The sequence below is a fragment of the Tenrec ecaudatus genome, chromosome 1 (genome assembly GCF_050624435.1).
Source record: "Tenrec ecaudatus isolate mTenEca1 chromosome 1, mTenEca1.hap1, whole genome shotgun sequence".
Lineage (NCBI taxonomy): Eukaryota > Metazoa > Chordata > Mammalia > Afrosoricida > Tenrecidae > Tenrec > Tenrec ecaudatus.
In genome coordinates, this window is record NC_134530.1 from 24834840 (window position 1) to 24851766 (window position 16927).

At 62.2% G+C, this 16927-nt stretch overlaps 2 protein-coding genes across 2 annotated transcripts; both read left to right on the forward strand.

The window, feature by feature from the left end:
• Window positions 1–1030: 1030 nt before the first annotated feature.
• KLHL17 (kelch like family member 17) lies at window positions 1031–6627 on the forward strand. The gene is made up of 12 exons (XM_075549558.1): window positions 1031–1323; window positions 2230–2489; window positions 2577–2698; window positions 2856–3077; window positions 3310–3426; window positions 3632–3845; window positions 4370–4514; window positions 4595–4762; window positions 4963–5051; window positions 5151–5224; window positions 5482–5663; window positions 5842–6627. The coding sequence occupies exons 1-12, from the start codon at window positions 1208–1210 to the stop codon at window positions 6068–6070; spliced, it is 1938 nt and encodes a 645-aa protein (XP_075405673.1). The 5' UTR covers window positions 1031–1207; the 3' UTR covers window positions 6071–6627.
• Window positions 6628–7208: 581 nt separating this feature from the next.
• PLEKHN1 (pleckstrin homology domain containing N1) lies at window positions 7209–16758 on the forward strand. Its single transcript, XM_075549570.1, has 16 exons — window positions 7209–7735; window positions 7848–7947; window positions 10584–10730; window positions 10825–10905; window positions 11060–11132; window positions 11411–11538; window positions 11624–11755; window positions 12011–12091; window positions 14353–14428; window positions 14570–14706; window positions 14840–14989; window positions 15147–15293; window positions 15434–15565; window positions 15726–15923; window positions 16256–16304; window positions 16385–16758. Exons 1-16 carry the CDS (start codon window positions 7653–7655, stop codon window positions 16516–16518), a joined length of 1848 nt encoding a protein of 615 aa, XP_075405685.1. The 5' UTR covers window positions 7209–7652; the 3' UTR covers window positions 16519–16758.
• The last annotated feature ends 169 nt before the right edge of the window (window positions 16759–16927 follow it).

Here is a 16927-nt window from a genome sequence, read left to right on the forward strand (position 1 = left end):
GATTGACTCTAAGGTTCTCCGACCCAGGCGCCGGCGGGCTTCAGGGTGGAGGGCGCGTTCCTTTTTTTTTTTTTATGCATCCAGCTGCACCGCTCCCTGAGGTCACCCGGGGACACGATTCAGTGTCGGCACCCGCACACAGCCGCTGAGGGCGTTATATGGGTTCCGGGGCCCGCCGGACCGCCTAACATGCCTCTCATAACTGCATCCTTCTCTGCTAGCGACTGTAAGACAGAGCCAGGATGCCCGCCGAGCACGGCCCCTTGCCCGCCAGGCCCGGCCACGAGCCTCGCATACCGGCCCCCACGCCCGCCTGCCCAGGGCTCTGGAAGCACATGCTCCCTTAGAACGGGGCAGGTGCGACAAGAGGAGAATACGGCGTTCGAGCAACAATAATAAACGCCAGCAGGAACAGCTGGCAGTGATGTAAACAGATAGGCCACCCAAAAATGCTGCCCTAAAGCCAGGTCACGCTCGTGGGAGAGCCGCAGGAGGGGACTGACAACCCCTGCGCGGGGCTGCTGAGAACGTCCTCAACTCCCGAAGCCGCCGCTGGGCCGCGCTGGGTGGGAAGGGTGCCTTTTCCTTTTACCCCAGCAGGTGCAAAGGTCCAGAGGCAGGACGTGACTTTGGGGCGGGAAGGAGGAAAAAAGCTGCACAGGGTGGAGGACCACAGAACACGATAGCCCCCGGGCCAGGGGCTGTTGGCCAGCCTGGGGTGCAGGTCAAGCCCAGGGCGAGCTCCTCCCATGTGTCTCTCCGCTTCCAGGCAGGCAGCGCCCAATAGGAGGCCCGGGACTCCTAGGGAAGAGCCTAGGGCCAGCTGGTTTAGGTCCTGCCTCCGGTTTCGGGGTTTCTACCGCCGGAGGAGGCCCTAAGCCTTCATGGTCCCGCCTGGGGTCTCCTGAAGGAAGAGGCGGGGCTCCCCGGGTGGGCGGGGCCCGGGTGGCCTCCGGAAGAGGTGGGGGCGGGGCTTCTGGAGAAGGAGATGACTGGTGGGCGGGGCCCCTGCGCAGCTGCAACCCTGGAGGGACCCGAGTCCCTCTTAGCGTCCCTGAAGCTCCCGGGGAAGCGGGGCGGGCGGCGCCGAGAAACAGCACTCTGCGGTCGGGCGGCGGGAGCCAGTGCTGAGCGGGCTGCCGCCGCCGAGCAGTCCTCCAGCATCCGAGCATCCGTCCATCGGTCGGCAGGTCCGGCGGCCGAGCCCATGCAGCCGCGCAGCGAGCGCCCGGCCGGCAGAACGCAGAGCCCGGAGCACGGCAGCCCGGGGCCCAGTCCCGAGGCGCCGCCTCCGCCGCCGCCGCCGCCGCAACAACCACCGGTGTGAGTGGGCCGGGAGAAGAACGTGATGGGCCAGGGGTCACGGGGGCAGCCAGAGGAGGTTTCAAGGACCGGTGGAGAGGGGGCACTAGAATGGCCAGGAGGGGGTTTAGAGGGAGGGTCAGGGGCCGGATTGCGGGCCCAACCTTGGAGGCCCCTGGAGCCTGCAGACCAGGTACTGTGGAGGATCTACATGATCCAGTGCCCCTCATTGCCCTCTGAGCCCCAGTAGGCCGTGACCTCTGGGGTCAGCGCATTTGAACCCTTGCCCTTCCATTCATCCCCTGGCGGAGAGGTGTTGCGTCCTCTCCTGGCTGCCCTTGTGAAAGCCCAGGTGCAGAATAGGGGTGCAATGTGGGTGCCGGGGGTTCAGGTCAGGGCACAGCTGCCGGGAATATTGACCACCTTTTACTCTCTCTCATCTCCTGTGCCCCTGCACATGTTCAGGACAACAGGCTTCTGCCCATAGGGGCTCGTGGGCTGGCAGAGACGGAAGGGGTGGTTAACAGTGGACAACAGGGTTCCAAAGAGGACCCAGAAGGCTTGGCTCTTATGGGGGGCCGAAATGAACATGCTTGATGCCCAGGAGGGGTCCAGGCAGGGAAATGGGACTAGGCTCAGCAGCCAGGCACTGGGTCCATCAGACCCCTTGGCTTGGCTGGGTGCTGGGAGCATGTTGGAGGCAGGGTCCTGCCTGAGCTCCTGGGGGCCTCTTGGGACACAGGAGATAGAGCTGGGCAGGCGGGGGCCAAGCCTGGTGCAGGGCTTGGCAGGAATAGGAACTGGAAGAAAGGGCAGAGTGGGTGGTGAGGGATCCTAATGATGTCTTGAATCACTGGTGGGGTGGGGGGAGGGAGCCATGGCAAGGACTGTGGGCACTGCCCTGATGACCCATTCCTCTGACCCCAGCCCGGAGGCTGAGCGAGCACGTCCCCGCCAGACCTGGCCTGCAGCCCCCATGGAAGGAGCAATGCAGCTACTGAGTCGAGAGGGCCACAGCGTGGCCCACAACTCCAAGAGGCACTACCACGATGCCTTCGTGGCCATGAGCCGCATGAGGCAGCGCGGTCTCCTGTGTGACATCGTCCTGCACGTGGCCACCAAAGAGATCCGTGCCCACAAGGTTGTGCTAGCTTCCTGTAGCCCCTATTTCCACGCCATGTTCACAAGTAAGTTTGCGGCCCACTGGGGGCAAGCCGAGAGCATCTACAGGCCCCCCCCAGGGCCGAGATGGGGCTGACCCGTTGTACCCACAGACGAGATGAGTGAGAGCCGCCAGACGCACGTCACACTGCACGACATCGACCCGCAGGCCCTGGACCAGCTGGTGCAGTTTGCATACACAGCTGAGATTGTGGTGGGCGAGGGCAATGTGCAGGTGAGACCCTGTGTGCCGTTATGACACCCTGCCCTGGTCCCCGTGCCTCCCTGATGCCTGCCGTACCCCTATACCTTTCCTCATGTCATGTCTGCGCCCCCCAATTCCCCTACCCTGGACCCTCCTTCCCACCTTGATTCTATCACTGCGCCTGCAGACCCTGCTCCCTGCGGCCAGCCTGCTGCAGCTGAATGGCGTCCGCGACGCCTGCTGCAAATTCCTGCTGAGTCAGCTTGACCCGTCCAACTGCCTGGGCATCCGGGGCTTTGCTGACACGCACTCCTGCAGTGATCTGCTCAAGGCGGCGCACAGGTATGTGCTGCAGCACTTCGTGGACGTGGCCAAGACCGAGGAGTTCATGTTGCTGCCTCTGAAGCAGGTAACGCCGCCTTGGACGCCAGCCTGGGGCCCGACCTTGACCTTCGCCGTTACCACCCAATTCCACCTCCGTTCTGGCTCTGCCCACATTCCCAGACCCCAGGCCCAAGTGCTCTGGGCTGTGCTTGGTCCTTCTCCCGGGAACCCTGGCCAGGTCCATTCTCCCTCTCAGGCACCCTCAGGGCCCCCCTACCCTGCCCCCAGCCCAGCCTAGCCTGAGGCCCCGCCCCCAGGTGCTGGAGCTGGTCTCTAGTGACAGTTTGAACGTACCCTCTGAGGAGGACGTCTACCGGGCAGTCCTGAGCTGGGTCAAGCATGACGTGGACACTCGGAGGCAGCATGTCCCGAGGGTGAGGCATGTCCTAAGCACCCACAGGCCAGGTGGGGGTGCAGGTGGCTCAGGGGATTTTGTGCTCTGGGAACCTGGGGATAGCTCCCATCTGTCCAGGGGTGCAGTGACTGAGGAGGGGTGTGGGAGCTCTCAGGGAGACCCTAGTACTGAGTTGTGAGTCCCCAGAACTGCCTCTCACCTGGCACATGCCCTGCCCCCGCCAGCTGATGAAATGCGTGCGGCTGCCCCTGCTGAGCCGAGACTTCCTGCTGGGCCACGTGGACGCCGAAGGCCTGGTGCGGCACCACCCTGACTGCAAGGACCTCCTCATTGAGGCCCTCAAGTTCCACCTGCTGCCTGAGCAGAGGGGTGTCCTGGGTACCAGCCGCACGAGGCCACGCCGCTGCGAGGGCGCTGGCCCGGTGCTCTTTGCTGTGGGTACGCCCGCGTTCACCTCGTCCCTGTACCTTCAGCATCTACTCCAGTGCCCACTGTGTGCCTACATGCCACAGTGCTCCCGCATCCCTGCCTGAACTGCCACATCCCCACCATATATCCGTGTACCTTTTTCTGTGGCCACCGTGTCCCCACTATTGCTGACCACATGCCTGCCACATAGCCACCAAGCCCCCTGATGTTCCCCACATCTGTCACCTTAGCTGTCCTCTCTAAATCCTTATGCTCATGGGGTCATCCCTCACAAGGTCCACTTGGTGCCCACAGTGTCACTGTCACCCCACCGGCCACATTCCCACGCCAAGCACGGTCCATCCCTACACCACCACCTCCCTGTTCCCACCCCACCCCCACCGCGCTCTGCTGCTGCCCCAACAGCCCCCATGTCCCCAGAACTGCCGCATGCTCATCCCATCCCCACCTGTCCCCATCTCCAGCCTGGAGCCTCTCCCGGACCCTGTGCTGAATGACCACCCCAATAGACCCCGGACCCCTTCCACCCTCAGGTGGTGGGAGCCTGTTCGCCATCCATGGGGACTGTGAGGCCTACGACACACGTACTGACCGCTGGCATGTGGTGGCTTCCATGTCTACGCGCAGAGCCCGGGTGGGAGTGGCGGCCATCAGCAACCGGCTGTATGCTGTGGGCGGGTAAGCGGGTCGGAAGACTTGTGGGTCGGTGTGGCAGCTGCTTTCCGGGCCAGCTCTGACTGCAGTGGGGTTTTCCCCAGCTACGACGGGACCTCGGACCTGGCGACTGTGGAATCATATGACCCTGTCACCAACACGTGGCAGCCTGAGGTGTCCATGGGCACACGGCGCAGCTGCTTGGGTGTGGCCCCCCTCCACGGATTGCTTTACGCGACTGGCGGCTACGATGGGGCCTCCTGCCTCAACAGGTGTGAGAGCCAGGCTGGACTACCAACCTTCTGGTCCCCCCAGCCCAAATAGGCTTCCCTAGGGTCAGTGGGCAGCCCAAACCAGTGGACTCTTGGGGCAGGGCTTCACTGGGATTTGGTCCAGAGACACAGAAGGTCAGGTCCGGGCCTGAACCACCTCCCCAGCTGCACTTGAGGTCACCAAGGTCCTTGGTCTGCAGTGCTGAGCGTTATGACCCCCTGACGGGAACATGGACCTCCATCGCTGCCATGAGCACCCGGAGGCGCTACGTACGCGTGGCTACACTCGGTGGGTGACTAGCCGCTGGCATTTGACCCACCCCTGCCTGTTCCTCTTTCCCTGGGGCCCCAGCACGCAGTGGGCACTCAGGGGCACCTCTACTTCCAGACGGGAACCTGTACGCCGTGGGCGGCTACGACAGCTCGTCACATCTGGCTACCGTGGAGAAATACGAGCCCCAAGTGCGTGATGGGCCCAGCCACAAGCCACCACCCCCAACCGCCACCTTCCAACCTCCTGGCCACCATGCCCTCCCAATGGCGGGGGTTCCCTTTCCCCTAACCACTACCCCCTCCCGGCGGCTGATTCCTGTTTCCTGATTCACCATCGTCCGGTACCCCGTGCCATTGTTCTCCTCACTGCTGTGACCTCCTAGCTGCTGACCCCCTACCATTGCCACACCCCTCGGTGCCTTCAGCCCAGCACCTGCTGCCCGCAGGTGAATGCGTGGACGCCCGTGGCCTCCATGCTGAGCCGGCGCAGCTCGGCGGGTGTGGCTGTGCTGGAGGGCTTGCTCTACGTGGCCGGAGGCAATGATGGTACGAGCTGCCTCAACTCGGTGGAGAGATTCAGCCCCAAAGCGAGCACCTGGGAGAGTGTAGCCCCCATGAACATTCGCAGGTCTGTGGGCACGGGTGGGGTGGGAGCTTGTGGGTGGCCTGGGCGTGTATCCCAGGGAGGAGGAATGGCCTTTGGAGATGTCCATTGGGCCCCCAAGGAGGCGGTGTCGCACTCTGCCAGAGACCCGCCCCGAGCCCACTGCTAGCCGGCACCCACGCTCTCGCGCGGCCGCCCCTAGGAGCACACATGACCTGGTGGCCATGGACGGCTGGCTGTATGCTGTGGGGGGCAATGACGGCAGCTCCAGCCTCAACTCCATCGAGAAGTACAATCCCCGGACCAACAAGTGGGTGGCCGCATCCTGCATGTTCACGCGCCGCAGCAGCGTGGGCGTGGCCGTGCTGGAGCTGCTCAATTTCCCTCCGCCCTCCTCGCCCACCCTATCCGTGTCCTCCACCAGCCTCTGACCGGCCAGCGCTGTGCGCGCCCCGCCCACATGCCTTAAGCCCCACCCCGGGCGTCCTAGGCTCCTCCCTCCCCCCACGATTTGAGGCAGGGTCCCCAGCCCCTCCACTGGGGACGCTGGGCACCTCGCGCCGCGTCTGTGTCTCTGTGTGTCCCTGTGTTAATTTATTCATGCGCGCCTTTATTTATTCACTTATTTATTGCCCAGCAAGCACCGCCACCGCTATTTGTTTACCCTCCAAGTGTTTGGGACCCATGGCTCTAGGACCACGCTGCCCTCCGGGGGGCCTGCGGTGCACGCCCGCCCTTGGGCGCCGCAGTGGTGGGGAGGAGACCCACACTTCCCCCTGGAGATGCAGCCAGCCTTGGGGGGAAGGTGAAGGGTGGGGGGCGGCCCCGTCTCTGCGCAGGTGTAGACCCCCGCCTGTGTGCCAAGCACCTCTTCCCCATGTCCATATCCAAGTCCCGTGCCCGCACAGAGTGGGGCCGTGTGCACGCCTCTCAGACCCAATGTAGCAATACGCACCGGCTCCCATAATAAACTCGTCTCTTGGCCCCATGGGCTTGTGGCTGAGCCTCTGTCCCTGGGCGGCCGGCAGCTGGAGGAAGGGTCAGGCGGGTGCTGTGCGCTGCCCTGTCCCTCTGGATACGTCCACTGGAGGGCATCTGTGGAGGATCTATTGGGGTGCATTTTCTGGGAAGGGGGGATGGGAGGCATTAAAGGTGTCCCTGAAGGAGACCTCTAGCAGCAGTGCCATGAGACATCTTCCCTCACAGCCCCAGGTGCGTGGAGGGTGGACCGGGGGTGTCCTGAGATGGGATTATCCCACAGTTCTCAAGGGGGGGCTGTGGAGACTGGGCACTCTCGTGGGCTCTGTCTCTGCCAGCATGCAGGGCCTGAGCAGGAGAGGTAATAGAGAGCCCGGCCTCCCAGTCCCCACCTCCCACGGGGCCGTTCTGCTTCCTGGGATGAGGGTGCCCAGCTGCCGACAGTCACCGATGACTCAGAGCCTGGGGACTGAGGTGGAAACAGGATGTATGCCCAGCGGGGGCACTGGGAGGATATGGCCCACTGGGCTCAGCTAGACCAGGATCTTCAGGTCCCTGGTTCTCACAAGGTCACTACTCACCTGGGGGGGGAGGGTCACTGGGTTGTCTGATGTCACCCAGGGGCCATAGGCTCACTCTGCCATAGGGGTCATAATGGCTCACTTGGGGGTCTGCGGGTTATCCAGGGGTCATTGGTCATCATCACTGGGCTCATGGGGATATTGAGTTCTTCAGGGCCCTGGGTGGCGGGTCACAGGGTTCGCAGAGCCCCCGGTGCCCCCCACTCTGAGTGCAGGCCATTGTGATCCTTCAGAGCGCTAGAAGCTGAGATGGGGCTCTGGTTCAGCACCAGGGGTGCCCGGCTAGTCCCTCACGTGTAGACAGACAGGAAAGGATTCAGGTAGACCCCTCCCTCCCAGAATGGACTCCGCCCCCACCGGCTTGCTGGGCAGGACGTCCTAGGCTGGCCCCACCCTGGCAGGAGGTGGAGGAGGACCTGCTCCGGAGCACCCAGCACTGCTCACCGGCCAGCCTATGGGGAACAGCCAGTGTGTCCCCCAGGCCCCCCGGAGGCTTCGAGCCTCCTTCTCCAGGAAATCTTCGCTAAAGGGCACCAGGTAAGGGGTGGGGTATAGAGGGGCAGCCTGGCCACCTCTACCGGGTCCCTGTTCCCCCCACCCCCGCACCCTCACCACCACTGGTCTGTGAGCCCTCCTTTCTGGTCTCCAGAGAGGATGGTGCTAAGAAGCTGGCGAGCCTGTTTGGCAGCGAAGTTGGCCCCGATGGGGACTCGGCGGCTGACAAGATCTTCTACTACATCCCGGGGACGGTGAGCGGGGTGGGGGTGGGAGTGCCGTACACCACGGGACGGGGACAGAGTCCTCCACTGTGTCCTGGGGACAGCGAGCTGGAGCGGCCGGCTGGGGGTGTTGGTGGACCCTGTGATCAACCTGACCCAGGTTGTTGAGCCGCCCACCTGTGTGGCTGCGGCTGTGCTTGGCCCAGAGGCTCCCCCAGTCTAGGGGTGTTCAGATCCAAAGAGGGCGGGAGGCAGACCCCGCCCGCCCGCCAGGCCCCTTCACCGAGAGTCTGGCGAGAGCGAAACCGGCCGGCCTGCTGACTGAGTCAGGCCGGCTGCGTGTGCGGCACCGGGAAGGGGCGGGGCAGTGGGGCGGGGCCGGGAGGGGCCCAGGCACCCAGACACCCAGGCCAGCGTCCAGACCTGCAGCTCGCCTGCCCGGCCTGCCCAGTCCGCACACTCCGGAGTCCAGGCTGAGCACCCACAATCCTAATGCCTGCTTGGGGATGCCAAGGGCAGTGTGGCTGTGATCCTCACTCACCCTTGTCATCACTCGGGGAGTAAGGGGGTGCAGTGACGGTGGACCCAGCTCGTGGGGGGAGGGGTTAAGGGTTAGTGTAGCCGGGAGGGAGAGTGAGAGATGTCCATAGGTAGGAAAGTTGGTGCCTAGTTGGGGCTCCTCAGGCCCTGGAATGCCCCCTCCCGGTTGACACTCAGGGACCTAGCAGCCAGGGTGATGGGCAGGGGGAAGGCCGAAGTTCCTCCTCAGAACGGAACAGACATAAAAGGAAACCCCCTTGCTGCCTAGTCAATTGCGACTCATCGTGACCCTGGACAGGCATTCTGGAACCGTAAATCTGTACCCTCATTCTCCTGCTCATCGGCTGGTGGTTTTGAACCTCTGACCCTATGGTTTAGCAGGCCAGTGGCGACCCCAGGGCTCCTTCTATAAAGAAAACGATCCTCCCCCATTAATTTCAGGGGGAGGAGTTCAACCTGCTCTCAGGGCCTCGCCCCTCCCCCACACACATATCCCTCCCCCTGTGTCCCTGTGATGCTCAGACAAGTCCCCTCCCATCACGCTCTCCTAGGAGGGGGCACTGGTTCTGGCAGCTGGCCTCCTCACCTCCACTTCCACCCCACCCCTCCCCAGGTCCATGACATGTCTGGCCGTCCTCCGTTTGGAGGGCCCAGTGACTCGAGGACGACTAGCTGGTTGAGCCTGGGCAGGTGGGTGGCAGCCATCCTGGGTGGGTGCCTGGTTCCGTGGCCTATTTTCAGGTGTCAGCTCCCACACTGGGTGTGTCTGCGGAAGCCCCACCCAGGGGCAGGGTGGCCAGGGAAGCCGTGCGTCTGTCTGTTCACATTCCTGGGCTTGCCCAAGAGGTGGCTCAGCTTGGTAGCCCCCAAAGGGAACACGGCCCCTACTAGATACTTGCAGTCCCCACCCCACTCTCAGCTCAGGCCCTCTGCTACCCCATCTGGCGATCTGACCCCATTGTACAAGACTCTGTATGCAGGGCACTAGATGGACATGGGCCCCCCTCTGGTTCCCTCTTCCTGGGCTCTGATCCAGGGGGGCCCTGCATACCAAAGTCTCCTGGGAAACTCAGCAGTAGGCAAGGTAGGCTAAGACTCCTGTCCTCGGGGTGTCCACGCAGCAGTCAGCTGACAAATAACAAGTAGGGTGCATGCAGCAAGCTGGCTCTGGGGTCTTGCTACTGCAGGAGAGGCCTGGGGTGGGCGGTGTGCTCTCAGCATAGCTTTGGGGGATGTGGGAGGGGGCTGGGTGACCAAGTAGAGGCAGCAGTGAGTGTAAAGGCCCAGAGGAAGGCAAGCGGGGCATAATGGAGGACACCCCCCCAGCCCCCACCACGATTAGAACCTTGGCTTTGATGTGTGTGTGAGATGAGAGAGACCGACCCCCTGGGGTACCCCAGGAACTGGAGAACCCTGCTCAGAGTCTTCCAGCTCCAGCTCCACGGGTGGCATGTTGGTAGCTTGAAAGTGTTGGAGTCTTTACACCATAGAAACTGGCGCATGTTGGCAGCTGGGGCCATGTGGTGGAAGTGAGGAGGACAACCGATGGGAAACCTGGACTGGCCCTCCCTGGAGACACAGGAGGGTGTGTGGTTACCTCACCCAAACCCCTCTGACCCCTGGGACTGATGCACCTTCCCAGGTTAGGTGACCACACCAAGGTCACACGCTGGGGAGCACCACAGGGAAGAGGAGCCTGCCGGAGGCCAGGCCTCACCATCCCCACCACTCAGCTGGAGCACCGTGTGCAGGCCAGGGGACAGACGGCTGTGACCGACCCCACACATGCCTGCCCGCCCCGGAAGCTATCAGTGGATGTCCCGCCCATGTTTCCGTCACGCCTTTGGTGTGTACACCATGTCACCTTCTTACCAACTTACCCAAGCTCTCAGACACCACCACCCCCTCCACGTCCTCAGCCTTGTGCCATCTCAAGTCTTGTTGCTAATTCTCTGCTTGACTTCTACTGGACAGGCCCGTCCCAGTGCCTAGGTCAGGGTCCTGCCAGCAGCAGGTGCTGAGGAAGTGACCGTTGGGGGCTTGGGCCCCTGTGGTGCTGATGAGTCTCGGGCACAGGACTGAGCCTAGAGAGCGCTGCTGCCCCTGAGCTCTGCCCTCCCCCACAGGACATCCCGGGCCTGGAGGGTCAGCGAGAAGCCCTGGACCAGCCGTTTCTGAGTGTGTTCAAGAAGGGGCGGCGGAGGGTGCCCGTGAGGAACCTGGGCAAGGTCCTGCACTACGCCAAGGTCCAACTGCAGTTCCAGCACAGCCAGGTGGGGGCCTGGTCAGGTGGGGGACACCCTGGGGACCTGCCTCCTGCTACCCTGGGACCCTCATATTGCCTGCTCCTTCTCCTGCCCCCCTCAGGAACCCAGCGACTGCTACCTGGAGCTGTTCCCCTCCCACCTCTACTTCCAGGCCCACGGTTCTGATGGCCTCACTTTCCAGGTGAGGGAAGAACTGGCCGGGTAGTCTTCCCCATGGACAACTGAGGCTTTGGGGTGTCGGGAGGATGCAAGCAAGCCACTGCTCAGGGTGTGGGGAGCCAGGCCCATGTGGCCCTCCAAAGGCCCCTACCCTCACCTCACCCATGCCTTGGCAGGGGCTGTTACCTCTGATGGAGCTGAGCGTGTGTCCAGTGGAGGGCTCCGGAGAGCACGCCTTCCAGATCACAGGTGGGGGGGCCCCGGAGACCCGTAGGGGGTCCTGGAGCTAACTGCTGCACCAGTTCCCACGGGGCTGTTCAGTGCTTTAAGGCCCAATCAGACCAGGTCCCACATGTGGACAACACACTGATCAGGGTCCTTACCGGTCCTCGGCTTCTGCCGGCCAAGGGCTGGCACATGGGTAGGCTAGCCTCAGGTGGAGGGGGTCCCCACAATGGTGGTGTGGTTGCCTTTCCTGAGCCCCCCCCCCCACTTCTGGCCACCAACTGCCTGCTCACCTACTGCAGGCCCACTGCCCGCTCCTCTCCTCGTCCTCTGCCCCAGCGCTGCTGAGCGTGCTCAATGGCTGTACCACCTGGAGAAGCAGATGGCCCTTGCTGGGGGGCTGCGGCGCTGCCACTCGGCGCCCTCACAGGTCAGTGCCCGACTCCCACCCTGCCCCACCCCATCCTTCCTCCTCCTTGACCCATTCTATCCCCAACCCCCCAACCTTTTGTCAGGGCCCCGCTGGGGACGAGCTGCCCTGGACCTTGCAGCGCCGACTGACTAGGCTGCGGAAGGGATCAGGACACGAGTCCAAGGGCCCTCCCATCTGTGCCTCCAGGGTCAAGCTGCAGCACTTACCCTCACAGGTGGGCAGTGTGAACAAGAGGGGTTGCCGGGGACCAGGGAGGACATGAGAGCTCTGGAGGGCAGAGCAAGGGAGGTGGTTGGGGGAGCTGGGGGAGGGTCCTGGGGGTGGAGCAAGGGGGCTGGGGGAGGGTTGTAAGGACCCAGGAGGTAGGGCAAGAGGACAGATGAAAGGGGGCAGGAGGTGAGAATGTGAGGGCCCTGAGGGTGGGGGAGCGGGTGACTTGGGCCTCAGTGCCTCTGCCTCTTGCTGCCAGGAGCTGTGTGACCGCCTGCTGGTCCTGTACCCGACTTCCCTGGTCATCTTCTCGGAGGAACTAGATGGGCTTTGCTTCAAGGTGGGCTCCTCCCCTCTCTGGCAGCCAGCCCAGGGAGGTGCCCTGTGCGTGGGGGTGGGAGGGGGCCGAGTCTCAGGAGGAACCTGTATTTCAGGGCCTGTTGGAACAGTGTGCTGGCCCCGCCCACCCTGCCCCACTGCCCTGGTCAGTTTGTGTTCAGCTCAGACATGGACACAGAAGAGCCCCTGCTTTAGGCACCTGTCTTGTCCCTGAGCAGTGACCCTCAGTGTCCTGTTAGACTTTACCCGGCTCCCAGCCCTCCCCAATGAAAGCCCGCTGAGCCTGTGTGCACCTGAGTGTTCATGCGTGTGTGAGATTCCACACGTCTGTGCCTGTGTGTGCGTGTGACCCAGTTTGATGTGCATGTGTGAGTCTGTGTGCATGTGAGATGATATGTGCCTGTGTGATCCTTCTCACAGGTGATAATAGTGTGCACCTGCGTGTGCATGTGTGTGAGATTCCACACATCTGCACCTGTATATGTATGACCCAGTTTGATGTGCATGCATGAGTCTGTATGCATGTGAGATGGTGTGCAGCTGTGTGATCCTTCTCACAGGTGATTAATAAGCTTTCCTGAACGTGTTGCCATATTCTTCATGTAGTCAAGCTTCCTCGATTGTTTTCTCAGTGTATAGAGTGAATAGTTAAAAAACAAACGGTGAGAGGTTGCCACCCTGACACACACCTTTCCTGATTTTACACTGCGCAGTAGTCCCTGGTGTGATCCAAGTGTCTGCCTCTTGGTCCATAGACAGGTTCCACGTGAGCCCAATGCAGTGTTCTGGAATTCCCATTCTTCTCAATGGTATCCAATATGCAGATGACCCAACCATGCCTACTGAAAGTGAGGAGGACTTGAAGCATGTGTTGCTGCTGATCAAAGACTGAGCCTTCCGTGGGGATTACAACCCAATGGGAGGAAGGCCCGGACGCCTTACAAGTGGACCCTGGGCAAGGTCATGGTGAACAGAAGGCTCGACATTGTCATGGGTCTCATTTTACTTGGTGCCACAGCTGCACGTGTGAGGGCACTGGCCACGCAGTCACCCAGCGTAACACGGGTCACATCTGAGCCAAGTGTTCGCAAGAAAATGCCACTTGGAGAACAACGTGTGGCCGACCCAACCTGTGATCCCTCCAGCCACCCCAGGCGTGTGAAAGGCAGACACGGGGAGCTGATACCAAGGGCTCAACGAGAAAGTAAATGTTTAGAACACGATGATGGCAACCTATGTACAAATACGCTTGATCTAATTAATGCATGGAATGTGTGAGGGCTGCAAGAGTCCCCAATAAAGCGATTTTTAAAAAAGGCAGACACAGAATAAGAAAGATTGAAGACGACTCGATGCCTTTGGGTCATGGTGCTGTATCGAAAGTCTGTCTTGAAAGATGTGCAGCCAGAAAGCTCTTCAGAAGCGAGCGTGGCCAGGCTTCGTCTTGCCGACTTTGGACCTGCCGTCAGGAGAGGCCAGTCCTTGGGGAAGAATATCATGCTGGGTGCTGTAGAGGGGCCGGAGACCCTGCACAGGATGGCTTCCCACAGAGGCTGCACTGGGCTCACACAGCACTCATTGTGAGGATGGGGCAGTGGGTCCTTCTGTGGTGCCATTGATTGGGTCACCAGGAGTGGAACCCGACCCGATGGCACATAGCAACAGCATGTGTGCACACGTGTGTCTGGTCTGTGCACATGTGATCCCGCGTGTGTGTGTATGCTTAAGTGCCCATATTTGGATCCTGTATGTGTGCATAGTTGTGTGACCTGTGTACATGTGCACGTGTGCACATGTTACTATGTACATGCGCACACGTGTGCATGTTACTATGTGTGCATGCGTGCTTAACCTTGTGTGTGCAGCCCTCTGTGTGCATGCAAGCCTGCTGCCTGGAGTCCGAACAAGCCTGTGTGTGGACATGTGCTGTCCCTTCTTCCTGACCAAGCCCCCAGTCACAGACATGCACACAGAGGTCGGTGGGAGCAGTGAAAGTGAATGAGGGGCCATAAAGTCCATCTGTGCCGGCCCTCAGCTGATAAAAGCCCCCAGGACAGACCTGTTGTCACTGATCTCCCTCAGAGGAGAAGCTGGTCCTGAACTTCCCACTGCAGAGGCCCCCCAGCTTGCACAGTGCCTTGGGAGAACCTGCTGGCAATGCCCCCTCACCTCTGCTCTGGAGGGCTGGACAGAAGGCAGGGCCGTGAGGGGGAGGGGGTGGTGGTGGCAGAGGTCAACGTCTGCTTGCTCACCTACCTGCAGGGGGAGCTGTCGCTCAGCGCTGTCCACATCAACTTGGAGGAGAAAGGGAAGCAGATCCGCTCTTTCCTGATTGAAGGTGGGCCTGTCCCAGCCCTGCCCCTGACCCCTTGCCCTCCTTCCCATCCAGACCTGCCCCAAGTCCATGGGCCTGTCTCGAGGGGGGGTGGCCTTTCATGGGCTCCGGGAGCCCCCGCATCTCACGCGTGTCTGTGTCCAGGCCATCTGATCAACACCATCCGTGTGGTGTGTGCCAGTTACGAGGATTACGGCCACTGGGTGCTCTGTCTCCGGACCGCTGCCCTTAGAGAGAGGGGCCATGCCCTGCCGGGCCCCGGGCCCAGGGTTCCCATGCAGGTGAGTGACCAGAGGTAGCCCAGTGTCCCCCAACCCCAGGCTCACGTCCCAGTCATGGTAAGATCAGGGCAGCAGGGTGTGTCCAGTGTGGGTAATGGAGAGCCATCCGCTCAGTCCAGCCCTGACTGCCCAGGTTGCAGGCAGTGGCCGAGGCTCGCTCTCTTCGGATGGACGGACCAGTTGGGGCTCTGGGTGCCCAGCACCCCCCTCCACCCGGACCAGTCACTCCCTCCCTGAGTCTATGGTGCCGCCCCCTCCAGTCTCCGCGGCCCAGCCTGGATCCGTGAGTACACTGCAGGCAGGGCGTCGGAAGTCGGGGTGGTGGGATTTGGGCCCCTATGATATTCTTGAGCAGAGACCAGAACCAGAGAGAGCTCCATGCAGCCTCAGAAGGTTGTGTGGTAGGTAGAATCCTTCGGGAAGGTTCTTGGTCCCTACAGGACCAGACTGACCCAGGCTATGCCAGCATCAGTCACCGGAGATCTGAACTGAGACGAGGGGGCAGCCACAGGTCAACCAAGAGCACAGCCCAGGGAGAGGGGCCCGGCCCAGTCGCCCCACTGCACTTAGACCTGGACCTGACCGAGGTGAGCCCCATGCCCCACCCTCGGCCCTGGCTCCCCTCTCTCCGCCTCCCAGGTGTCCCAGCCTATAGCAGAGAAGGGAGCTCTCAGGTGCCCCCTGCCCAGCTCATGGGAACCCATGCTTTGTGCTCTCTGCACCCCAGCTAAGCCGGCTGAGCCTGGAGGGGGCAGCAGAGGACTCTCTGGGACCACCACACTCCCCGCTGTACGCTGACCCTTACACGCCGCCCGCCACCTCCCACCACAAGATCACAGACGTCCGGGGCCTGGACGAGGTCAGTGCCTGCAGCCTTGGGCTCAGAATATGCCTGGAGCCTAAGGTCCGGGTGTTGTCTGGGGTCTGGAGTCTGGGGCGTGCTGGCCTGGGGTCGGCCTGGGTCGTGAAGGGAAGCCTTGGACTTGCTGGGCCTCCACTCATGTAGGCTTTCCCTGCAGTTTCTCAGTGCCATGCAGAGCTGCCCAGGGCCAGAGCCAACCGGTGCCTTCCCCGCGGTCCCCGTGTCTGTGCCCGTCTCTGACCCCAGCCGTGGCCACCTGCTGCCCAAGAAGGGGACCCCGCAGGGTCATACCCCTCAGAGGCACCGAGGCTCCTTCAAGGGCCGGGGGCCAAGGCCCCCAGACTCACCACAACTGGTGAGTAGCAGCCCCAGCCTGGCTTGAAGGGACAGTGGAGGGGACGGAGCGGTGTGGGAAGGACTGGCCTTGCAGGGTAGAGGGAGTCAGGTGCTGGGGACAGGAGGATGGGAAAGTGTGCAGGGTGTGTGGAGATCAGAGGCAGAGAGAAGAAAGGGCGAGTGAGATGTGGGAGGGAGGCTAGGAGACCGGCTGGCTGAGAGGGGCAGAGGCTGGGCCAGACTGCCCTCCATCCCCACCTCCAGCTCCAGCCCCACTCCCCAAGGGCTCAGCCAGGAGCTCAGGTCGGAGGCTGGAAGCCTGGCCTCAGACTGGCTGTTTGGGGCCCCCAGGTCTCCACTGTGAGGGAAGGCCCCCCCGACCCGGTCCTGCCTCCTCCAGGTGAGTTAGGGCGGTCTTCCTTGGGCCTGGGGTGCAGGCTTGGCAACCTCTCTGCTGAGACATCCGTGCCCCCTCTCCAGCCCACTGTTCCCCCCGGAAGAGTGCAGGCCCAAGCTCCAACAGCGCCCGGAAGGAGGCAGCAGCACTGTCCCGCCAGAAGTGGCCCCGGCCAGGCGCACCGGAGGCTGAGGGGGCCCTGACTCAGTGGATCTGACAGCATCACAGTCCTGGGCCTGTGGGCAGCAGCTTCTCAGAGCCCCCTACACCAGCCGCCAGACCGGGGCCCGTGCCCATCTCTCAGGGGCCCATGACCGACCATCTGTTGTCATTTTTGACCTTTAAAATCCGGGCCGGGCTTTGAACCTAAAGCCCCTGCCTCTTGGGCTCCAGCAGCTGAGGGGTCAGGAGTGGGGCTGGTCCCCGGAAGGCAGATGGCAGATGAGCAGGGGCATCAGGAGGACTCTCAGTCCTGTCCTCAGGCAGGACTGGGGGAGGGGAGCTAGTGGGGGCTTCCCAGGGGTGGGTGGGGGCAGTCAGAGGGCTGGGGAAGTCAGGTCAGCGAGGGTCAGTGAATGTGAGGTTAAAGGGTGAATGTGAGGGGATGTGAGAATCAAAGGTCAGCA